Source organism: Lepus europaeus, chromosome 19 (genome assembly GCF_033115175.1).
Source record: "Lepus europaeus isolate LE1 chromosome 19, mLepTim1.pri, whole genome shotgun sequence".
In the NCBI taxonomy this organism is placed as follows: Eukaryota; Metazoa; Chordata; class Mammalia; order Lagomorpha; family Leporidae; genus Lepus; species Lepus europaeus.
Genome location: NC_084845.1, coordinates 8,651,400 through 8,675,798, shown reverse-complemented (window position 1 = coordinate 8,675,798; position 24,399 = coordinate 8,651,400). Strand labels below are relative to the sequence as shown.

General features: G+C 63.3%; 1 protein-coding gene across 3 annotated transcripts; it reads right to left on the bottom strand.

The window, feature by feature from the left end:
• Positions 1-241: 241 nt before the first annotated feature.
• On the bottom strand, positions 242-18,243 carry LOC133748325 (guanine nucleotide-binding protein G(I)/G(S)/G(O) subunit gamma-8). 3 transcript variants are annotated; one of them, XM_062177050.1, is made up of 5 exons: positions 17,979-18,243; positions 13,408-13,504; positions 13,148-13,300; positions 736-821; positions 242-401 (listed from the first exon to the last, which is right to left on the bottom strand). In XM_062177050.1, exons 1-5 carry the CDS (start codon positions 18,225-18,227, stop codon positions 273-275), a joined length of 714 nt encoding a protein of 237 aa, XP_062033034.1. In that variant the 5' UTR covers positions 18,228-18,243; the 3' UTR covers positions 242-272. The 3 variants fall into 3 exon arrangements, with proteins under 3 accessions (XP_062033034.1, XP_062033035.1, XP_062033032.1); XM_062177048.1 differs by lacking the exons at positions 242-401; positions 736-821 and adding an exon at positions 9,949-12,179; XM_062177051.1 differs by lacking the exons at positions 13,148-13,300; positions 13,408-13,504; positions 17,979-18,243 and adding an exon at positions 4,277-4,474.
• Between the last annotated feature and the right edge of the window lie 6,156 nt (positions 18,244-24,399).

Below are 24,399 nucleotides of genomic sequence, written 5' to 3'. Positions count from 1 at the left end.
GCTGGCGCCCACAGCCCCGCCCCACCACCTCCCACTGGCTCAGTTTCCGCATCTGTAAGAGGAGTCGTGCAAGCAGCCTCTTTCTGGGGTTGTTGGGACAGTCCAATATATTCAGGACAGGCCCTCGCACCCCGCACTCACTCGGGAGCGACGGGAAGGGACACCGCTTTCCCCACGGCGCCCACAAGCTCCACCCCTGCCTCAGTTTCCCAGAAAGCACAGGCACCAGCAGGGTCACCGACTTTATTGGATTCCGACTTGGGCGGGGGGGCTCAGAGCAGCACGCAGAAGAGCCGCTTGTCGCGGAAGGGGTTCTCGGCGGCGGGTACCGGGGTCACCAGCGGGTCGTCCTTGGCGTGGGTCTCACAGAAAGCCAGGAGCTCGGCCGCCGCCTGCGACACCTGCGGGGGCCCCAGCGGAGAAGCTGGCGCCGCGCCCCGCCCCTTGGCCCCACCCACCGAGCCCCGCCCCGCCCGGGCTCCGCCCACTGCGGCGCCTCGCCCCGCCTCCTTGGCTTCGCCCTCACCGATCCCCGCCCCTCCTCCGACCGGGCTCCCGAGGGGCTCCGCCCACTTCCCGCCCCTTGGCCCCACCCTCGCCGAGCCCCGCCCCCGACCGGGCTCCCGAGGGGATCCTCCCACCGGCGGCGCCGGGCTCCTCCCCCAGCGCGGCCCCGGGCAGACCCCAGCCCCAGAGCAGCGCCCCCGCCCCGCTCTTCCTCTCCAGACCCGGCACCTTCATGCGGTCGATGTTCACCTCCAGCTTCAGCTGCTCCACGGTCTTGCGGGCCTCGGCGATCTTGGCCATGTTGTTGGACATGGCTGCGGTGGGGAAGGGGTTAAAAGCCTGGCGGGAGTGGGGGCTGCGGACTGGGACGCGTCTGGGTCCCCAGGTAGGGGTGGTGCTGGTGGGACGCAGGTGGAAGGCCGACGCGGGGAGGGAGGATGGGCCGGGAGGAGGGACCGAGGGGTGCACAGAAGGGAGGGTACCCGAGGCAGGCGGGGGGGGGGGGGGAGCAGACAGGAGCGAGGAGGGTGCACAGATGGGAGGCTGAGAGGCAGGTGCAGGCAGAGGCCCGGCCGGAAAGACGGGGCCACAGGTGCTAGAGCAGGCTCGGGGGCAGAGCAGGAGCCAGGAGGGGGGTCCCTCCCCAGGCCAATTAGCAGAGGCTCCAGGGAGAACCGGGAATTAAGATCGCCGCGGGAGGGGCGCGGAGGGGGCCTCATTAGGGCCATGGCAGCAGCTGCCCCCTCCAGCTCCTCAGGGCTCCCCCCCCCCTTGCACTGGCCTCCTCAAAGGCTCCTCTGCTCGTTAACAGCCAGGGGAGAGGGCTGGGGAGTGTTCAACCCAGCCGCGGCCGATGGACAGAGGGACACATGGACAAGCAGGAGAGGACAAAGTGCTGAAGGAAGACACGGGCACCAGAAGATGAAAGACAGGTGAGGACAGACACGGAGAGGCTGGGGGAGGGCTGAAGGGATGGAGAGAGGAAGAGATGGAGGGGGAGATGGACGCAGAAGTAGGGGGTGGGTCAGTGGGATGGGGGAAGAGACCGAGAGAGGGGGACAGGAACAGAGCAGAGGGGGCAGGGGACAGACAGGACCATGGAGGGGCTAGGGAGAGATGGAGCAAGGTTGGAGGGTGCAGGGACAAAGGGGGAGACAGGTGAGGGAGACACAGAAGTGTAATGCCTCTCATTCATTCACTGATTCATTCATTCCCAGGCCCACAGACCGTGGCCCCAGAGCAGACTGTGGGTACCAGGATGGGAGAGTCCTACCTGTTGCTGCTCGGGGCCAGGATGGCAGGCGGGTGGCAGCGGCTGGGAGGCAGCATCTGGGTCCCCCTCCCCGCTCCGCCCCCTCCCCTGGGGCACAGCCCCCAAGGGCCCGCCTCCTCCTGCCACTGCCACCTCCCGCCACCCCCACGCCTGGGTCTGTCCCTCTACGTCCTCTCTCTGCATCTCGTCCCTTCTCTGTCCCTTGTGTCTCGGTCACTCCTGTGCTTTCCGTGTTGCCCTCGCCACAGGAAAGCCGTCTCTCCGGGTGTCCCCCGTGTCCCCCTGCACTCACTCACAGCCACGCAAACCTCCCACGCGTGTCCCCTAGGCCTCTCAGACTGTCACATGCGGTCACACACACACTCCCGTGCACAACCCCTCTGCGTCGCGCACCACGGCTGATGGCGGCTCGCATGGCATCTCCCAGGTCCCTCAAACGTCCCCTACACTTGCAGTCTACCTAAACTTCTGTTTCAACCCACCACGGTCTCACACACTTCTGGATGTCACACACAACCTCCCTTGTCAAGCACTCGAACACGATGTCGCATGGTGTGACACTGTAACGCAGCCACCGGTCCAGTGACACCCGGATCGAGCCACATGTGCTTATGCACACACCCCCTCCCAGAGGATCGCACACCACCTACCCGGCCTCTGTCTCTCTCACACACACCCGACACGGGCTGCGTCACACACGGTGTCACACACACCACTCGCTGTCTGCGTCACACATGGCTGTCACACGTGCCGTCTCATTCATTATCACGCCTGCCTGCCCCGCACACACACACACACACACATGGGGGCGTCACACAGCCCCTCAGCGTGGCTGACACACACCGTCTCACGCCTGCACACTCGGCCACACCCAGGCTGTGCCCCTGGGGGTCCCCTCCTGCTGCCTGCCCGCGCCCTCTCTCGGTGAATCTCAGCCTAGCCCCTCTGACAGGCAGCCTGCCCGTGTGACACAGCCGGACACGAGTGACACACAGCCAGGAACACTGCCTTACTCACATCCGCCATGGCAGCTTCCTCCCCCCCCACTACCAGTAGGGCTCTCTCCCACCCATTGCCACGCGGGGTCATCCGCAGTCTCGCCGCATCACCGCTGATCTGCCCATGTCACGCAGAAAACACAGTCCCACCGTCTCCTCGCACCACCCGGCGACGGCCCCACGCCAGGGCGCACCTGCACAGAACGCCTAAGGGGTGTGCTCCCCGCCTCGCGGCCGCGCGCACCCACGACGGCCCCCAAGGGTCCCCTGCCGACCCCCGCCCGGCCTCACACACACACTCAGCCTCGGGCGGCTCCCGGCCGCCCCGCCGGACACACGGGGGCGCCCGCAGCCCGCGCGCCGAGAAGCTGCGCGGGCCGGGAGCCCCCCACCGGCCTGCGGGAAGGTGCGGGGACCAGAGGAAGACGCCGGAGGAGGCGGAGACGGGTCGGAGGAGTGGCACCGAGACGCGCAGGCCGAGGGGAAGAGCGAGGCGGGGAGGCACCAGCCGCAGACAGGGACACGGACAGCAGCGGAGCGCGCTGGAGAGCGAGGGACCGAGGGGGACCGGGCCAGGAAGGGGCCTGCAGGGAGACGCGGGCGGGACACCCGGAGGCGGGGCACGGGGAACACGGGGGCGGGGAAGCGCGGACACCCAGAGAACCGGGCGCGCAGAGGGACAAAGAGACCCCGGCGCCTTCCCCTGGGACCGCACGGTGGAGGCGTGGCCCTCGGGGGCGGTCCCGGGGCGGGGCTTGCGGGGGCGTGTCCCGACGCCCCTTCGCGGGGCGTGTCCTGGCCCAGCTGCGCTCCGAGGGGCGGGTCTCGGGGCTCTGGCGCCTGGAGGCCCCGGGAGCCCGCTGCGGGCGGGGCCGAGGTGGGAGCCCCGGGAAGAGGTGGGAGTGGGGGAGGAGCGTCTCTACCGGGCGCTCGGCCCGCTTCAATTCGGTTTTTACCGCCTGAACTGGGAGGGAAGCGAGACACGCGGGGAGGGGACACCGGCCTGGGACCTGGTGGCGGTTGGATTGGGGAGGGGAGGCTACAGGCCCGCAGTGGCTCCCCTTCCCTTCCCCCGCGCGCGCCGCTGGACCAGGTGGGGGAGGGGAAGCGGTTCACATCTGGAAAGCATCAGCGCGCCGGACGTGCCAGGGCCTGGGGCCGGGCTGCGGAAGGAGGGAGGGGAGCCAAGGCACCCCCCCACCCCCGGAGCGGGGTCTGCCGGCGCCGAGGAGGGGCCTGGGCGTGCGCCGAGCCTGCGCCTCCCGCAGCTGGTTTCCATCAGCGGTTCTGGCCTGGGTAGCCCCCAAGGAGGAAACCCAGCTTGGGGTGGGGGCGGGGACAGGGTGACGACCCACTGTCCCCTCGTCTCCCCGACGGCGGCGGCCGGAGATTGGGGGTGGGGCCCGGACCGACGGACGCTGCCCCTGGCGAGCTGCAGACCCCGCCGTCCTCCCACCCCAGGACGGCCCAGGGCTCCGCGATGCTCTTCAGGTCCCACCTTATGGAACAGGAAACGGAGACCCCGGACCCGGGTTCACGTCTGGCTTCATGGTGGATGGCCACGGTGGATTCGAGGCCCAAATGCCCAGGACTGAAGTCCCCACCCAATACCTGGCGGCATCTCCAAGGAAGGCGTCCCAGAAGCTCCTGGGACACCTGACCTTCGGGGTCAGCGGGGCTCAACCCCTTCTCTCTCGCTCGGCAACCGGCCTGGCAGCGCGGCCCGCTGACGGCAGCGCGGAGGCATCTGCGCCAACCCGCGGCTCCCACCTCCCCCGCGCCCGACCTGGCCCGGCCCCCAGAGGACGGCTGCCCCGGCCTCCAAGCTGCGCTCCTCGCCTCAGCCCAGTCCCCGCAGAGCTGTGCGGGAAGGGACCACGGCTAAAACGTGGTCCCCGTAGGCGTCATAGCAAGTGTTGGCAAATACGGGGTCACAGCGGCGGGCACGCAAGTCGGTGCGGGCGGGCGTTCAGCACTGAGGCTGCCGCGTGCCGCTTGGGCTCGCGTGCCGGACGGGAGGGCCTGGGTTCGAGTCCCTGCTCCTCTGCCTGTACTGAGTTCCTGGCTCCTGGCCTCGGGCTGCCGCCCTGCCTTTTGTGCACATCCGGGGAGTGAACAGCAGTAGGAAATGGTCTCTTTCAAATAAAATGGAACGAAAGCATCTGGCCATCGGGCAATTAAACCCATGCGACCCAGCAATTCCACTCGCAGGTAAGACATTCCAGAGAAATGAAAACCCAGGTCATGTCCTCACTCAAACCTGCACCCCAGTGCTCACAGCAACAGGATTCTTCAACTCCTTCTCCTTTTTTTTAAAGATGTATTTGTTTCAAAAGCAGAGTTACAGAGAGGGAGAGGGAGAGAGATGGAGAGAGACGACTTCCACCTGCTGGCTCACTCCCCAAATAGCTGCAACAGCCTGTAAGCCAGGAACCAGAACTCCATCTGGGTCTCCCTCATGGGTGCAGGGCCCAAGTGCTTGGGCCATCTTCCACTGCTTTCCCAGGTGTGTTAGCACAGAGAGGCAGATCGGAAGTGGAGCAGCTGGGACTCGAACTCCAGGCTCTCATGGGAGCCCAGTGCTGGCCCCAGCTGTAGCATTCTTATCAGCCCCAACACGCAAACAGCCCAAGCGTCTGGCATGGGCTGGACTTGAATGGGTGGACACACTTAATCCAGTCAATGGAATATTACTTGGCAATGAAAAGAAACGGGTGGATGCTAAATCAAAGAAGCTGTCCCCAAAGCCACTGTTACGTGTTGGCTTCCATTTATATGCCGTGTCCTGGATTGTCAACGCCACAGAAGACACAAGGAGAGGAGTGGGTGCCAGGGGCGGGGGAGCACTGGAGGGAGACGGTGGGGAGGGGGGCCTAGGAAGGTTCTAAAATTGATCGTGGTGATGTTTGCACAGATCTGGGAATATACTGAAAACCATAGATCTATGCTTCACATGGGGGAATTCTCTGACCATTGAATTGTCTCGATTGAGTCATTAACCACGCCCCCTCAAAAAAATGGTAAGCGCCTCCCTGTTCATAGTTCTCCCATGGTTCCCACCGCACTGGGAGTGAACACCAAGGCTCACGAGGCCCCACACGAGAGGGGGGCCCCTCCCTTGTTCTCTGACACCCCCTCCCCTCCTCACTTGCACTGGTCCGGCCCAACCGGCCTCTTTTGTCGACAATCTGGGGATGGCTTTGGGCCTTGGCACCAGCTGGTCCTGGGATGTTCCACGAACCCCACTCCCCCTGTCTTGAAGGCTGCTCCAATGTCACCATCACTGACCTCACGCTGCTCCCTGTCGTGCCCAGGCCTCCCAGTCACCGCAGAATTTACCTGCTGAGTGATGCGCCTCCTGCCCTGGGAGCAGCTCCTTGCACCTCCCTTTAGAGACCCCGCCTCCAGCAGACAGGCTGTGCAGGGTGGCGTCAGGCACAGGGGTTCTGCAGAAACACAGCCTGAGTTCGAATCCTGGCTCTGCCACTCACCAGCTTCAGATAAGTTTCTTAACCTCTCTGTGTCTCCCGTGTCCATTGGAAAATGGGTGTAACGACCATATTCATGCTCATGAGGTTGTAATGAGGCCACAGACATGGCGTGCTGAGTGAGATGCTGGCTGGTATCCTGCAGGCACCGTGGTCCCACCCAGGAGGCGGGGTCGTGCTGGTTCTACCATGTTGACCTCCAAGTGGTCTGTGTGGCCCTGGACCTGTGTCCCTCCCCCTCCCTGGCCTCCGTGGTCCCTTTTGCAGAACAGAACTGGGGCAAATGTTCCTGGGGGTCTGACAGGCAGTGGCTTTTCCTGGCAGACCTTAACAAACAGCTTTTATTTATTGCTTTTCTAAAATACACACAGGCCTATCTCCCCACGTGCACAAGAATGGGCGCTCCACAGGGCAGGAGCTGTCTTCTGTTCCCTGCTGGGCCCCAGAAGCAGAGGGGAGCCCCACAGGCATGCCCCTCCACCACTCCACAAAGGGACAGAGAAGTGGCCCCACCCATGTGGACACAGAGGGCTAAGCAGCAACCAGGACCCCAGGCGGGGCCTGGACTCTAACTGCCTCTGCCTGGGTGACCAGGGCAAGTCACAGCCTCTCTCTCTGCGACTCCACTTATCTATCCGTGCAATGAATTGTAATGATTGAGTTTACTCACAAAAATGGACGAGGAGTGTGAACAGGCAATTCACAGAAGAGCGCCCGTGAGCACACAAAGCTGTGTGTGTCCTCAGGAAATGGGGGGCGGGGAGAGACATGCTAATTCAGAGTCCATGGACAGGCGCAGGCCTAGCAGTTAAGGTGCTGGAGGCGAGTTATGCCACTGTCTGCAACACTGGCATTCCATATGGGCACTGGTCCGAGTCCTGGCTGCTCCACTTCTGATTCAGCTCCCTGCTAATGCACCTGGGAAAGCAATGGAGGATGGCCCAAGTGCTTGGGCCCCTGCACCCACGTGGGAGACCCAGAAAAAGCTCCTGGCTCCGGACTTTGGCCTTGCTCTGTAACTCCCTCTAACTCTGGCCTTCAAATAAACAACTAAATAAATCTGGTTTGGATGCCCTCTGCATCATTGAGCCTGGGCTCACATCTGGCTCCAGCTTCCTTCTCTTCCCTGGGAGGCAGCAGCGATGGCTCCTTGCCCAGCCAGGAGGATGAGTTCCCAGCCCCTGACCAGTCCCGGCCACTGTAGGCCTTTAGGGAGTGAACCAGTGGGTTGAAGAACTCTGAACTCTCTCTCTCTCTCTTTCTCTCTCTCTCTCTCTCTCAGATCAATTGATCAATAACAATTAGAAAACAGGATACAGCTAGCTCTCTCCCATAAGACTGGCAAAGCAGAAATGATGCACAGCATGTGTTTCTTTGGTGATGGGGAAGAAAATGAGCATCTCACAAACGGCTGGCAGAGATGTGTCGGCAGGGGCCGGTGTTGGTGGGTCAGGCCACAGTCTGAGTGACACCAGCACCCCACGCGAGCACCGGTTCAAGTCCTGGCTGCTTCATTGCCAGTCCAGCTCCCTGCCAATGTGCCTGGGGGAGCATAGGAAGACGGCCCAAGTGCTTGGGACCCTGTCACCCATGTGGGAGACCCAGGTGGAGTTCCGGGCCTCTGGCTTCTGTGGCCCTTTGAGAGTGAACCAGGGGATGGGGAAGATCTCTTTCTGCCTTTCAAATTAAGGTAATACATATTTTTAAATGAGCATGCTATATAATGATCAAGAAATTCTACCTCCAGGAACAGACCCTGCAGTAACACACACATACACAAAAAAGCAAATACAGAGACGGTACTATAGCAAGGCTCATAATAGTGGAAGAATGGGAACACTGACACAATAAGGTCAAATTATGGAAATTCTGGGGCTGGTGATGTGGCTTAGTGGGTAAAGCCGCTGCCTGCAGTGCCAGCATCCCATATGGGCGCTGGTTCTAGTCCCAGCTGCTCCACTTCAGATCCAGCTCCCTGCTATGGCCTGGGAAAGCAGTAGAAGATGGCCCAAGTCCTTGGGCCCCTGCACTCCTGATGGGAGACCCTGAAGAAGCTCTTGGCTCCTGGCTTCAGATCAGCGCAGCTCCAGCCATTGTGGCCCGTTGGGGAGTGAACCAGCGGATGGAAGACCTCTCTCTCTCTCTCTCCTCTGTGTAATTCTTTCAAGTAAATAAATAAATCTTTTTTAAAAAATTATGGAAATTCCCATGATGGAGTCTTATATGCAGCTATTACTTGACAATAATCTAGTGATAGGAAAAGAAATTCTCTAAAGACAGATGAAATGGTAAAATTCCTAGATGAACAGAAATTAGCAAAACTGACAGGAGAAAAAATAGAAAACCTACACAGTGCTACAAGTATCAAAGCAGGGCAATCCTTAACCAAAACTTCCACACAAAGAGATCTCCGAGCACAGATGCGTTCACACACGCACACACACGAGGACAGGGTGCAGGCCCGTGGCCCACCTTCTGGGATGCCCCATTTCCCATCAGGTAGGGCCTGGGTTCAGGACCTGGCTGGAGGTTCCAATCACAGCTTCTCACTGTGCAGACCCTGGGAGGCTGCGGCGATGGCGCAAGTGGTCGGATCCCTGCACCCCATGTGGGAGAGCTGCACTGAGTTCCCAGCTGCCAGCTTTGGCTTGGCCCAGCCCTGTGATTGCAGGCATTTGGGGAGTGAACCAGCAAACAGGAGGAGGACTTTGCCTCTCAAATAAATACATTTTTTAGGCCGGCGCCGTAGCTTAACAGGCTAATCCTCCGCCTTGCGGCGCCGGCACACCGGGTTCTAGTCCTGGTTAGGGCACCGGATTCTATCCCGGTTGCCCCTCTTCCAGGCCAGCTCTCTGCTATGGCCCGGGAAGGCACTGGAGGATGGCCCAAGTGCTTGGGCCCTGCACCCGCATGGGAGACCAGGAGAAGCACCTGGCTCCTGGCTTTGGATCAGCGAGATGCGCCGGCTGCAGCGGCCATTGGAGGGTGAACCAATGGCAAAAAGGAAGACCTTTCTCTCTGTCTCTCTCTCTCACTATCCACTCTGCCTGTCAAAAAAAAAAAATAATAAATACATTTTTTAAAAAAGTGATATGCTACATGTATGTACTTCAGCTTATATGTAGTTTTGCATACAAATGACATACATATGCCTATACATATGAGAAGGTTTCAGAAGTTCACGGGAACATGAAAGGAAAATATGTTATGAATTTTCCACGAGCTTTTGCAAGTCACCTCATTATGTATGGGCACTTGGGGGCTGCCCTATTCCCCATACTGTTCCAACTTTTATTTATTTAGATTTTGTTAGTTATTTTCATCTTATCTGAGAGGCAGAGATCTTCCATTCACTCTGTGCAAAGGCCAGGGCTGGACCAAGTGGAAGCCAGGAGCCTGGAACTCCAGCCGGGTCTCCCGCAAGGGGCACAGGGACCCAAGCACTGGAGCCGTCACCTGCTGCCTTCCAGGGTCAGGAGCAGAGTCGCCAGGGCCAGACACGGGCTGCCAGTGTCCCAGGCAGCGTCTCAGCAGCCGTGCAATGGCCGGTGCCTGACCTCCAATGAACAAACGTGGTCAGCAGTGGGATCACGGAGCAGTGAGCCAGCGGGAGGAGAGGTGTTGAATGCCTCTAGGCACCTTTTCCTCCAAAGAAGAAACACTGTTGCGGCTTCCCCCCACAGACGCAGCCCAGCGTGTATGTAACACTGTGTATTTATTTACAAAGAGGTCAGAGAAACACAGGCAATCCGGCTCCCTGTGGACTGGGGAGTCGCCATCGTCATAATAAATACAGCCATTAAAAAAAAGGAGAAAACAGATACTGGCTTGGACCAGCCGAGGGTCCTCAGGCTCCCCCCACTCCCTCACAGGGGGAGCGCGAGATGGAGACCGTCTTCCTTCCCTCTCCTACCTCCCAAGCTGTCCAGAGAGGGAGGTAGAAGAGTCCTTTCCAGGTGTCGCCAAGTCCTGTTTGACCCTCAAAACCCCCCGGTTGGAGCTCCCGCCCTGCCCACCTGAGTCAGGGCAAGTCCCTGACCAGGATGCCAAGGGGGATCAGCCTGAGGGTCCAGGAACATGGAGGGGCACTTTGTGAATGAGCCAGGGCACAGAAAGGAGGCTGGGGGTGGGGGGGCGGTCAGTGACGGAAGTGACAGGCTAACCGACAGACTAAGCTTCTAAGGTGGGGAGATTCGACCCGAATCACCGCTTCCGCCGACGCGGACACCCATTGTACAGGTGTGGAGAGTGAGGCCTGCGGAGGAGCAATGGCATCCTCGCCCAAGGGCTTCGAAGCCAGAAGTCACCCTGGATGGGACTCTGCCCCCTCCTCCCCGCCCCGTTTCTCCCTGCAGACCCAGACCGCTGTGGCGGGGGGGGGGGGGGGGGGCAGGGGGAGTGAGGAGGGTCTTTGGGGAAAACAAAAACCCGGTGGTCTTTGGAAGGTTCACGTGGGAGGGTCGGCGATCGGGAGTGCGAGGGTGCAGAGGCCGGGAAGGGGGAGTCCCCGGAGTCACACCGTGGTCATGACCTTGAGCGAACCCGAACGGAAACGCAAGATCTTCTTCTTCAGCGCGTGGGACGCCTTGATCTTCACGAAGACTTTGGCAGGGCCCGCGGGCGCCCCGCCGCCCGCCCCGCCTCCAGCCCCGGGGGCCGCGGTGGCCGCCACCAGCTGCTGCGGCCACACGAGGCCCCCGCTGCCGTCCGAGTCGCTGGAGGCCGAGCTGAAGGCGGGCGACTCGCCCTCGCTGGCGCTCGACTCGCTCTCCCCGTAGCCGCCGCCGGCACCTCCCGGGGGCCCGCGGCGGCCGAGGGGCCCCAGGCGTCCCGCCGAGCACTCGGAGTCGCTGCCCGCGCAGCCGTAGAGCAGGCGGCGCGGAGGAACAGACGGCGAGGGGCCGGGCGCGGGGCCGCGCGGCGCGGGGACCCGGGGCCGTCCGCGGCGCCCGTCCGCCGCGTCGATCTCGGCGGTGGAGCGCCAGCGACGGCAGGAGCCGGCGGCCTGGGCCGCGAGCGTGGGCGCTGGGCCGCGGCGGGGTCGCGGCGGCCGGGGCTCCTCCCGCTCGGCCGTGGGGTACTTGGGGGCGCCCGGAGGCACCGCGGCGGCGCGGCCCAGCAGGCTGGTTTCCGACTGCGAGCGCGCGGCCTTGCGCGCCCGGGGCGAGCCCCGACGGCCCGCGGCCTCGGTCATGCGTCCGCGGCGGCCCGCGGCCCGGGGGCGCTCCCGGGGGGGCGACTGCTCCACGCTGCGGCCGCGGGTCAGCGGCGGCGCTTTGCGACGCGCCGCGCGCCCCGGGAGCCCGCGCGTGGCGGCCTGCGCGCCGGGGATGTACTGCGCCTTCACCAGGCGGCCCTCGGCGGGGCTGTCGGGCGGCGAGGGCCCTGCGGGCGGCCCGGCGGGCTCGGGCGCCGCCTCCGGCTCCCACGGAGGGGCCCAGGCGCGGCTCAGGGCGGCGGGGCTGGTGGGGCGGCCCCCGACGCGCTCCACTGGGGCCTCGGGCGCGGGACGCGCGCCTCCGGGGGGCGGGGACGCGTCGGGCGGCCGCTGGCGCACGCTGTTCTGGCGCCGCGGGCCCCCGTCCGCGCCCCCGGGGCTGGTCCGGGGCTGGCCCGCCCCCCGGCGGCGGCGCCTGCGCAGGAGCGCCGAGATGTAGCCGTCCAGGGGCCGCCCGGCGCCCGCCGCCGCGTCGGGCGAGTCGGCGGGAGGGCGGGCGCAGGGCCGCGGGCTGCGCAGCGCCACGGCGTGCAGGGGGCTGGGCGTCAGGAAGGGCCCTGCGCGGGCCCGCCGCTCCGCCGAGGAGCAGGCCTCGGGGCCCGCGGACCCCGCAGCCGTCGGGTAGGGCGCGGAGAAGGACCGCGGCACCGCGGCCCGCACGCCCACCGCCTCCGGAACGCTGGGACTGGCATCTCCTAGGGGAGGGAGGCAAAGGGGGGAAGAGAGTGGAGGGGCTCTCAAAGTCCTTCCTCCTCCGCGGCCTGCGCAGGACGGGAGCCCGCCTCCCTCCCGGCCTCCACACCTTTTGGAAACCTTGCTCTCATACGGATCCACCACACAGTCTTCAAGGGGCCTACGAGACGCTGCACCTCCCCATCTCTTGCTCCTCTCTGCAGTTCTAGGTCTGGAGCCACACTGGCCACCTGGATGCGCCTGCCAGTCGCACTCCTGCCACAGGGCCTTTGCACCTGCCATTCCTGCTTCCTGGATGGCTCTCCCCCCAGACTGCCTGCCTGACCCGCTGCCTCATTTTCTGCAGGGGCCGTGGAGCCCTCCCTGGTCGGATTTTCTAAAATCGCAATTCGAGGACACCCGCAAGTCCCTTTGTGTAGTTTATCTTGTCACAGCATGTCAACGGGGCATTGCAAGAGTTCGTGGGGAGGCGGGCCTTGTAGTGCCGCAGGTTGGCCCCCCATCGTACCCGAGTGCCTGGTTAGAGTCCTGGCTACTCCACACTTTCAACCCAGCTCCCTGCTAAGGCACCTGCAACGCAGCAGAGGATGGCCCAAGTGCTCGGGCCCCTGCCAGCCACGCAGGGGCCCAGATGGAGGTCCAGGCTCCTGGCTCTGTATGTTATCAGCTCTCGCCCAGAAACACCACTGCCAGCGGGCAGAACTTCCCGTTGGGTTCAAGGAATGTCCCTCTCTCCCAGGACAGCGCTAGAGCGGCGCACAGGAGGGCCCCAGGCTGACCGAGTTACTACCCGGGGAGACACCCAGTGCCTCTCATTAACCCGGGCTAACAGCCGGAGAGGCGGAAGCCCGAAAGGAAGAGACAGGCTCAGCAATGGCAGGGAAAGGGGCTGGCTCAGCCAGAACCCGCGTCCAGGGCTGACGCGCTGCCCTCTCCCTGGCCTCAGGGCCCCCAGCCCCACCCACCTTACCTAGGGACTTGGGCCTCTCGCTGGCATAGATGCCGCGGGGTGCAGAGGGACCCAGGCGTCCATAGGAGCCAGATCCAGAGAAGCCACTGTCCCCACAAAAGGTCGAGGACGGCGAGTCTGCACCTGCCGTGGAGCCGGGGTCTTCATAGAAGCCTGGACACCAGGGAGAAGCAGAGAGACAGTCAGGGGTCGCGGCGGGCACGGACTGGGGGCATCCCAGGCACACCCTGCCCCCCGCCCCGCCCCCTGCCCTTGCTCACCCGAGCTGCGCCCGCTCTCCTGCTCCAGGCCCCCGGACTCCAAGCTCAGGTCTCCCAGCTGCTGGCCCAGGTCCCAGATGAGCCCGGGCAGGGCCTCCTGAGGGGCGGGGACAGCAGGGCAGTCAGACCCTCCCCGGCCCTCTCTCTGCCCACCGGGCGCCTTTACCCTGAGCTCCTGGGCAGCCCTATTAGAAAGTCCCACTGGCTGTCTAACTCTGGTGGTTTATGCTGTACCGCATCTCATTCCCCCCTCTGTGCAAGGTTGGGGAGCCTCAGCCCTGCCCCATGCTACTGGCTGATTCTCCCATCTTACTCCTGACCCCCAACCACACTTAGAATGTCCCTCTCTCAGTCCGACTTCCGATTCCCTGCTCTAAGGTGGTGTCCAGGAGCCAGCCGAGCCCTGAGCCCTGGGCCTGTCTTCTCCCAGGCTCGGACCCTTCTTTCTTTGGATGCTGCCAATGCCCCCTGCCACCTCTTGGGAGGAAGTCCTTTTGCAAGTCTGCCTCAAGTCCTTCATGCTGCACACCAGCTCCATCGCTCACAGGGACAAAACGGGAAGTCTTCCTATAACTCTAGCGCTACTGGTACCGCCGCTGTGGTCTCCTGCGTTTCTCTGCTCCGGGGACCGCCTCCTCCACGGAGCCTCCTGGTTCTGTTGCCACCCGGAAGTCCACACCACTCTCTGTCCACGCCACTCACTGCCCCGAGAAAGTTCTGTGAGCCCACCTGGAATGGTTCTCGCTGCAGGAAGACGCCATTTCTTATCAGGTGTGGCAAAATGAGTGGAGTGGGCGTTTGGCACAGTAGCCAGGGCACCATCTGGGACGCCCGCATTCCCCATTGGGGCACTTGGGTTCGAGTCCCAGCTCCGCTCCGAATCCAGCTTCCTGCTGGTGGGCGCCCTGGGAGGCAGCAGGCGAGGCTCACATGCCTGGGTCCCTGCACCCACGTGGGAGACCCGGATGGAGCTCCTGGCTCCTGGCTTCTGCCTGGCCCAGCCCTGGTTATTGCAGCCATTTGGTGTGTGTGTGTGTGTGTGTACCAGCGGTTGGAAGACCTTTCTGCTTTTCAAATAAAATGAAAATAAATAAATAAATTTTAATAATGTTTATTTAAAAAAAAAGGGAGGGTAGGTGTGGGGTGGGGGAAAGAAAACCCTTTTTTGGGAAGTGGCCATGACCTTCTAGACGGTGACAGCGGGGCTGGGACACCCCAGACGCACAGATGGGGTCTCCGGGCCATAGGACAGCCCAGGGCCAGGGCCGCTGTCACGGGGGTCCGAGCGTCTGAGCCCAGCCAGAGGTAGCAGCAGCCCGAGCTGCCGGTTGACCCGCAGACAAAAGCGGCTTGTGTGGAAGGCTGCAGGAGGAGGGCGGGGCGGAGGGGCTGGCAGGGCCGGCACCAGCCCTGCCTATTTAGGGCAGAAAAAAGCCTGGCCGGTTCCCCCGCAGCCACAGCCCCCCTCCCCAGCTCCCGAGTCTCCCGGGCCCCTCCCCCCCTCCCCCAGAACAGAAGCCCCCATCTGGGCCTGTTTATACAAAGAAGGTCAACAAATCATTCCTGTTTGGGCTCCCGCCCTGGGCACGCGAAGATGTTCTGTTCTCGGCAGAGCTCAGAAAAGCCGCTCAACTCTGCGGCCTCGGGGAGTGGCTAAAAAAACCTCCCGGCTCGCCCAGATCCCCCCTGGCAGGGCCCACCGATCACAGGCGCACGCTGGCCCCTGCTCCCTGCTGGACGGGCACCCCTCGCCATGTCCTCCCCCTCCGGCGCCCTCTCTCCCTTCCTTCAGGTGTCTGGATGTGGGATCCCATCCCTGACTCGCTTCCCAAACAGCCGCCCCGCCGTTCTGCGCCCCAATGTCCTGCTTCCTCCCCCACCCCACCCCCACATAGCGGTAATGGCCTCTCATCCGGACTCAATGCGATCTCATTCCTGCAACAGAGATTTGCCCCCGTTCTGTTCTCGCCTACACTGCCCAAGGCTTAGCGCAGACACAAAGGAGTGATGTCCGTCGGGGAGTACTACACAGCCGTGAACATGGACTGAGGCAAGACCCCGCCTGGAATAGAAAGGGCTTGTGGCTCTCACTTCCACCACTCGGGAGCTGGGCCCAGGAAGGCGCACGTCTAGCAAGGTCTGTGTGAGTGCTGCCGGGCAGGGGTCCACACCTTGAGAAACCCCCGGCGTGGTCTCTGAGACCTCGCGCAAGAACCAGGCATCGTGAAAGGCCATTCTGGCCAAAAGCCGAGGAGCCCCGCCATGTGGAATGTTTCCGTGATTAATGCATTGGAAGAGAGGACTGGACAGGCTCAAACCCAAGGTGACAACAGGGGTGACCTCAGGGGTGGCTGGGCGCAGGGGCAGGAGGGGCGGCCGGGATGGTGGGGGAAGCGTGCAGGAAGGTGGAGGCCGCCTCCCCGCCGCTGGGTGTCCACTCCCCGCTGCCACGCCGGGCACGCGCTGCAGCCCCGCAGGACTCCAACCCTTTTGGGGTCTTGTGAGGTTCCGTTCCTTGGAAGCACTTAATCAGTGCTGGCTTGTTATTGCAAGAGAGCCACAGGTCGGCTACAAGGAAAATAGGAAGTCTCCTTTCGCTTGTATAGTTAGAAATAAGTGAGGGAGGCTGGATGTGGGGTTCGTTCTGCACGGCCCGTCTTCGCTCCTGCACTGCAGCGCAGGAGCTAGGGGACGGCCAGGAGGCCCACCAAGTACTTCCCCAGCCTGCACCCCGCCATGAGCAAGTCCGGCCTCATTCCTTCCTGTTGCAAAAGGCTGTGGCTATGGCTCCCTCTGCCCTCAGGACTCCTCACTCTCAGGCAGGCTTCCCAAGGGGGTGGTGGGACCCCCCCCCCAGTCCCCCAGCCCTTGCTTCTCTCCTTAAGTGCCCCTGGCTGGTGCCCTCTCAGCTCTGTTAGGAAGTCCCTCTGCAAGTCTAACTTAAGTCCTCCTTGCTGGAAGGCAACTTTTTCCTTCTTAGATGCAAACAGGACCTAGAGAGGCCCTGGCCCCCACGCTGGGGCTCCGCCCAAGGTCTTCAGCGGGCACCCCATCAATCGGATTGCAAAGTCAGTCCAAGGCTGGCTTCAACCCTGGCACCCCTGGGATGGTGGTGGGGGCAGCGGGGGTCAGGGAAGACCCCATCCCTCCTTAGAAGGACCCAAGAACCCCGACACTGGAGGGGTTTATATTTAGCGCGGCTCTGCTCCTCCCCCCGCCCCCTCCCGCCTGCCTCCGCCTCCTCCCCGAGGCTGGGGCGAGCATTGCTTGGAGACTGGGGGGCCGGGCCCCTCCGCCGCCGCCGCCGCCTCCAGCCGGCCGGGAGCGCGAGGGCCGGGAGCAGGGGCGCCGGAGGAGCCAGAAAAGAGAGCTGAGGGGTACAGGGGGTCCGACCCAGCCAGCCCGGCCTTGGCCTCCCCGCCACCCCGCCCCGCACCGTCGGGGTGGGCGGCGCCTTCGGCAGCCCGGGGGCGGGGGGAGCCGGGGAAGGCCCCCACCCTCCGTCTCTAACTGTGGGAGGGGGTGGGGCCTCCCACAGCTGTTTCTGTTTCCAAAGAATGTGCAGGGTCCCGCTGCCGGCCGGGGGAGGGGCTGGGCTGCGGCCCCGGAGTCTGGCTGCCGCCCCTCTCCCCACTCCCCATCTGGGGAGGGGGCAGCCGAGGTCAGCAGCAGAGAGAGCCCCCTCCCCCGCCACCGCGGCTCAGGTTTCCCCAAACGGGAAGCTCTGACCACACACACAGGCTCGGGGATGGGCTCTGCGGGCTGGGGGGAGGGGAGAGGAGATGGACGTGGGGCAGAGATGCGAGCAGGGCGGACCCGCGAGAGCGAGCCGGGATGGAGAGGCAGAGAGAGTGGCGCGGGGAAGACAGAGTCCCGAAGCCCCGGCAGCGGCCGGGAGAGGGAGGCCGGGTGCTGCTTTGCAATCGTGCTGCAGACCCCGCTCCTCTTCCACCGTGCGAGCCGGGCTCAGCCGGCGGCCCCGGTGGCGCCCAGGAGGGCTGGCACCTGGTAGGAAGGAGGGCAAGCGACGCCCGGGGGTCAGGATCCCCCCAGCAGGGAGCCCTCCCCCCACCGCGCCCCCTGCGGAGATCTCCAAGCGCACCCGGACTTGGGGAAGATGGAACCCCGGGAGTGCGGCCCCAGCCGGGCTTGTCAGACGCCGGCTGTGTGACCTTGGGCCAGTCGCTTCCTCTCTCTGAGCCTCAGTTCCCGGCTCCGTAAAATGGGGACTATCACCCCCCCAGCTCCCCAGCTGCACGAAGTGCTCAGACCAGGGCCTGGCACATCCCTGGCGCCCAAGGATTTTTTTTTGGGGGGGTAGTGGTGGTTGGGGAGCAGCGATTGGGGCCTAAGCAGCTCCCCAGGCCCCGGCGACGGCCGATCTGGGGGCGGGGAGGCCGGGTCCCGCCCGCCGCCCCGACTCCGGGCTCTCCAGCCCTACCCGTTGTCCTCTCTCCTCCCCACCCCCCCAACCCGGGACCGGCGTCCGAGCATCCAACCGAGACAGACAGACGGACGGACAGGCACAGACAGGGGTGGAGGCAGGGACGGACGGACAGGCGGCCCCTCACCAGCTGCTCCTCCAGGGCCGCCGCGGCCCGGCGCGCCGCCGCCGCATCTTCGTCCTCATCGGCGTCCTCCTCGTCCTCGGCCTCGGCGCCCCCCATTCCGGGCTGGGCCAGCCGCAGCGCCTGCTGCACGCGGTACTCCTGCCGCTCCCGGAGCCAATGCAACTCGCAGAGCCCGGCCAGGCTGCCCTCCAGCCAGCCCCGCAGCCGGCCCCGCTCGGGGCTCACCGGGAACGAGAAGGCCCGGATCATGGCTGCGGCCCCCCGCCCCAGCCCGGCCGGGCCCCGCGGCCACCCCTCTCCCGGTCCCACCTCCCCGCCCCAGCAGCCCGCCTGCCCGCTCGCCCGCCCGCCCGCCCGCCCGCTGGCCGGGCTGTCACCGTCTCATCTGCATAGGCGCCCGCCCATTGGGCCGCCCACCCGCGCCTTATCTACATGGCCACGCCTCTAGCGGCCGAGCAACCGCCGCCTATTGGCCGGCTCTCTTCCTTACGAGGACGGTCGGCGGTGCGTTCCGCGCCGCCCAACACGACGCATGCTCGCAGCTACCTACTCGCTCGGCCGACGAGCTGGCTCGCCACGCCCCCCTGCGCGCCGGCCTTTTGGGCCACGGCCACGCCCCCCTCGCGTCACAATGAAACAAGTCCGCCCTTGCTCCAGTGCCATTGGTCCGTGCTACCCCGGCTCCGCAGCTGGTTCCGCCCCCTTGCGGGCGAGCTCCGGCTACCATTGGGCGGTCTGGCTGGAGGGGTGTGGTGATTTATAAATAGAGACTGGGTCCACGTGACAGGTTGGCAGCTGCTGCCAGTCTTTGCTCCCTAACGAGGCTGCGCAGAGCGAGAACCGGGTGCTGATTTCGCCTCCTCTTCCAGGAAGCCTGCCCGGACCCGCGGCTGTACAACCAGACGGGCATGCTCCGATACAATGACCCCTCTGAGTGCGGCCGGCTGCGCGGGCAGGGGGCTCCCTCTGCAAGGCGCTGCCGTGGCTGGCTGGTGTATCGAGAGCCAGGGGCCCAGCAGATGGTGGCTTGCCTCTCAGAGCCCGAATCCTGGGATGGAAGGGCCGACCAGCGCCCAATGTGAGCGCCTTTTGTGCGCGGGGCTCGGCGGTCCACGCGCCCGGGGCCTTTGTCCGCGGCTGTGAGGGGCATTGTTCCCGCGGGCCCGGCGGGGATGCTCGGTTCCCGTCCCTGGGCCTCTGCGAGCTTCGCGGGGGCCGGAGCCCGGACAGAAGGCCGCCGCTCCGAACGCAGACTTGCACGCCAGCGGGCCACGTGTCAGCCGTGCGGCCCTGGCAATCGGGCCGTGCCTCAGTTTCTCCATCTGCACAGTGGGACCATGATGCTTCTGCCTCGCAGAGTCGTTCTGTCCGAGGATCACGTCGTAGGGGCAGTGTCTTTCGGGCCTAAGGATACACAGGATTTGATAAATAAGTAAACTACTACTACTGATCTAGTGAGTGCTAAGGAGAAGAACGAGGTGGACTTTAGTGGACAATGACCTTATCCGCCCCTCCCCCTGCGGACGGACCTAGAGGGTCTCTGCTGTCCACTAACAGGGAGAGAACCAGAGACGGATGACGGGGCAGTGTTGCAGGCTGGCGGGTAAAGCCGGGGCAGCTCTGTGGGCACCTGTTGGGGTCCCAGCTGCTCCACTTCCCATCCAGCTCCCTGCTACTGCGCCTGGGAAAGCAGTAGAAGATGGCGCAAGTGCTTGGGCCCCTGCACCTGCGTGGGAGACCCAGAGGAAGCTCCTGGCTCCTGGCTTCGGATTGGCCCAGCCCTGGCCTTTGCGGCCATGTGGGGAGGGACCTAGCAGGTGGAAGGTCTGTCTCTGTCTCTCCTTCTCTCTGTATATATAACATTTTCAAATAAATAAACCTTAAAAAAAAAAAACCTGTCTGTGAAAGGCAGGGCAGCAGAGAGAGAGATGATAGATATAGATACTCTTCCATCTGCACGGTCACTCCCCAAGTGGTCTCAGTGGCCAGGTTGAAGCCCAGGAGCCAGGAGCTGCATCCGGACCTCCCACTGGCTGGCAGGGGCCTGGGCACTTGGGCCATCTACCGCTGCCTTCCCAGGCGGGTGAGCAGGGTGCTGGCTGGAACGCCAGGACTGGCACAGGCGCTCCGATGTGGGGCGGCGGCATTGCAGGCGGCTGCTCCACCAGCTGCCCCAGACCTCTCTCTTCTCCCGGTGTGGAGTCCAGGTGCGGGCAGGGCTGGCTTCCTGCGAGGCCTCCCTGGCTCGGCTTGGCCAACGGCTGCCTCCCGGCCGCGTCCTCACCCCGTTTCCCCTGTGTGTGCACTCGAGGCCCTGTCCCTGAGGTCCCCTGATACCAGGGGTTAGGACTTCAACAATACAGTTGGGAGGCCAGAAGGCGGCTGTTGAGACCCCAGCAAGGGGGGCGCTGACTCGTCCCGGGGGAGGCGCAGGGCTGGGGTCTTGGGCGAGGGTAAGCTCCATTCTTCAGTGCCCTCGGCAAGCTCCCGTCTGATGTCTACTGGGTCCCCCCAGCTTTCCCTGAGGACGGCCGGCGTGGCCGATCTGTGTGAGCTGGGCGCATCCGCTGCTTGCTCTGGGTTACGGTACCTGTGTCCAGGTAGGGAAGACTCTAGCAAAATGCTGGCGGCAGCCCGTGCGCGTGGGAAAGCGTCGAATCATGGAGAAAGTATGCAGGTTGTCGTTAGTCTGCAATCCTACCCGTGGGGTTTCGGAGGCTGAATGACGTCATTTTTGCCTGTGCACAAATGGGCCTGCAGCAACCTGTCCGCTCGCTTGCCCCAGCGGCCCAGACCTGCGAGTTTGGCCGACGGAGGTCACTTGTTCAAGATAAGGGTTGAATTCCTCTCTTTTTCGATTGAGTTATTTAGGTGGAAGGCAGAGTTACAGAAAGAATGGGAGAGATCGATCTTCCATCCACTGGTTCACTCCCCAAATGTCCGAAACATCCAGTGCTGGGCCGGCCAAAGCCGGGAGCCAGGAGCTTCTTCCAGGTCTCTAATGGAGGTGCAGGGGCCCAAGCAGTTGGGCCATCTTCCACTGCTTTCCCAGAGCAGCCAGGGGGCCGGTGCTGTGGCATAGCGGGTAAAGCTGCCACCTGCAGTGCCGGCATCCCATCTGGGCGCCGGTTCGAGTCCTGGCTGCTCTTCTTCTGATCCAGCTCTCTGCTATGGCCTGGGAAAGCAGAAGATGGCCCAAGTCCTTGGGCCCCTGCACCCACGTGGGAGACCTGGAAGAAGCTCCTGGCTTCGGATCGGCTCAGCTCTGGCTGTTGCAGCCAATTGGGGAGTGAACCAGTGGGTGGAAGACCTCTCTCTCTCCCTCTTTCTCTGTGTTATCTCTGACTTTCAAATAAATAAATAAATCTTAAAAAAAAAAAAAAAGTAGAGCAGCCGGGACTCGAGTTGGCGCTCACATGGAATGCCGGTGCCATGGGCAGCTTAACCCGACGTGGCCATCTTCTGATAGGGACACCAGTCATACTGGCTGAGGGGCCACCCGATTCCAGCGGGACCCTATCTTTGCGAAGTGCATCTGCGAGGGCCCTGTTTTTATAGAAGGCCCTGAGGACATCACCGTACATTTTGGGGAGATAAAATCCAGCCAGGACCGTCCCGGCACCAGCGGAGTTGCCTGCTGGTTCTGGATGAAGGGAAGCTGGTGATGATGCCCACGCCTTCTGTGGGTAGGGTTCCGCCTGCAGGGGCATGGGCACTTCCTGAGCGGCAGACCTGGGAGCTGGCAGTGGTAACCCATCCTCAGGCCCCTGTGTCCTCCATGAGCAAGCACGTGGGGCCCTTAGTGGGCCAGTGCGTGCGTGCTGGCGTGACCCGAGCAGGAGCAGGCAGGGCCTTGCCCACCCACATCCTGGTGTGGACAGGACAGCAGGGAAAACCAAATCTCAGGACTGCCACTTGCGTCACCCCCATCCCATACAGGCGCTGGTTCGAGTCCCAGCTGCTCCTCTTCCAATCCAGCTCTCTGCTATGGCCTGGGAAAGCAGTGAAAGATGGCCCAAGTGCTTGGGCCCCTGCATCAATGTGGGAGATCCAGAGGAAGCTCCTGGCTCCTGGCTTCAGATCGGCACAGCTCCAGCTGTTGCAGCTATTTGGGGAGTGAACCAGAGGATGGAACACTTCTCCCTCTGCCTTTCATGTAGTTAAGTACATCTTTAATTTTTTAAAAAATTTAAAGTCACAGTTCAAGAGAGCGCGCTTCTATCCACTGCTGCCCACCGTGGCTGGGACAGGGTCAGGCTGAAGCCAGGAGCTCAATCTGGGTCTCCCACGTGGGTGGCAAGGGTCTGCATTAGCGCCAGGCTGGAATCGGGAGCCGAGCTGGGACTAAGACCCAGGCACTGTGATAAGGGATGCGAGTGTCCCAACTGGTGTTTTAACCACTGTGTCAATCCCTCCCCAGCACATCTTGAAGATGCGGTCTGTGGCAAGCTGGGTGTTTCAGGGAGGGGCGCATGGGCTGGGGCTGGGGTGCATTTTATACCGGCTGAGAGCTGCCGTTCCGGGTCCGACCAGCAGGGGGCCAAGCGCCCAGCAGGTGGCTTAAGGCGGCCGCAGGAGTCCGGCTTCTAGGGATGACCGAGGTGAGAGAACGGACCAGTTCAGACGCGTGCGCCCAGGCTGCTTGCTCTCAGCGCGGGCAGAGGCCGGCAGAGCGAGGCTGCCGAGCGGACAGCGGGGAGAGAGCGGGACGCGACCCCTCTGCCTGCAACCTCAGGGCCAAGAGAAGCAGAAGCGGTCAGCTCAGAGGTGCACGGCTGCTGCGCCCTGCCCTGTGCACGGCGGGTCAGCGCGGTGTGCGGAATTCATGAGCTGCGGTAACACAGCAAAACATAAACCCGTCCAGGCGGGCGCCGGCACCCCGAGCGTGGCTGGGTTCGAGGGCCAGCTCCGCTCCTGTTCCCAGCTTCCCGCGCGCGTGCATTCCGGGAGGCAGCAGACAGTGGTTGAATAACCGGGCTCCCGCCACCCACGTGGGAGACCTGCACTGCTGGCTCCTGGCTGTGGCCGGGCCCAGCACCAGCTGTTGGCGGGCACTGGGGCCAGGAACTGGGAAATGGAGGCTCTGTCTCTGTGCCTTTAAGAATAATCGTCACCATTACGAATCGTAAGACTGTTGATGGCCCCCGACTTCCTACTGCTCCACTTCCGATGGACTCCGTACTTTCAATTTTGATCTTTTCCAGGACACTCACACAAGGACCCTCTTGTGACACCGGGCAGCTGGAGTCAGCGCAGCTCCCCCTCGGGGCCACAGCCCTGACACCACAGGGTGCTCTCGCCCAGCGTCCGTGCCCAGCAGCCTTGGGACATTAAATGCATTTTTTTTTTTTGACAGGCAGAGTGGACAGTGAGAGAGAGAGACAGAGAGGAAGGTCTTCCTTTTCCGTTGGTTCACCCTCCAATGGCCGCTGCGGCTGGCGCTGCGCTGATCCGAAGCCAGGAGCCAGGTGCTTCTCCTGGTCTCCCATTGGGTGCAGGGCCCAAGGACCTGGGCCATCCTCCACTGCACTCCTTGGCCACAGCAGAGAGCTGGCCTGAAGAGGAGCAACTGGGACAGAATCTGGCGCCCCGACCGGGACTGGAACCCGGGGTGCCGGCGCCGCAGATGGAGAAATGTGTTTTTAAAACTTTGAGGGGCCAGCGCTTATCTGAATGGCACAGCAGGTTAAGCTGCCTCTTGCCACCCCGGCATCCCACATCCGAGCGACGGTTCAAGTCCTGGCCACTCTGCTTCCAACGCAGCTTCCTATTAGTGCACCTGGGGAGGCAGCCACGATGCCCGAGTGGCTGGGCCCCTGCCACCCCGTGGGAGACCCGGATGGAGCTGCAGGCTCCTGGCTTTGACCTGGCCCAGCTCTGGCTGTTGGAGGCATTTGGGGAGTGAACCAAATGGCAGATCTCTCTCTCTCTCTCTCTTGCGGTGCCTTTCAAATAAATCTAACAAATCTTGTTCCCTCCCCAAAGGCACACAGCAGCCAGCGGGGCGGGGCAGGCTGGGGGTGGGGGAGCCTGAAGCTAGGAACTGACCCAGGTCTCCCACCTGAGCGGCAGGAAACCCGATCACTAGAACCGTGGTCCGCAGCAGCAGCAGGAAGCTGGAGCCGGGATTACACCCAGGCACTGATGTGGGCGTGGCCTCCTAACAGCAGCGCCCAGTGCTTGTTTCTTAAAGGCGTCTCCAGCCTAATGATGTTGCCAACTCCCGAAGGGTTTATCAGCCCCTAACCGGCTGTCCGGCAAGGCGCATCTGTCCTCTCCCGGGTCGGGCTCCGGCTTCTCCTGGGGCCTCCCTCCGGGTCCTCACGTCAGCGCCATCACCCAGCCCTCCCACTCCCCCACCTGCCCGCCTCCTTCTCAGGCAGACGAACTCCATCTTGGAGAACAGAGCGTGGTGAGGCCG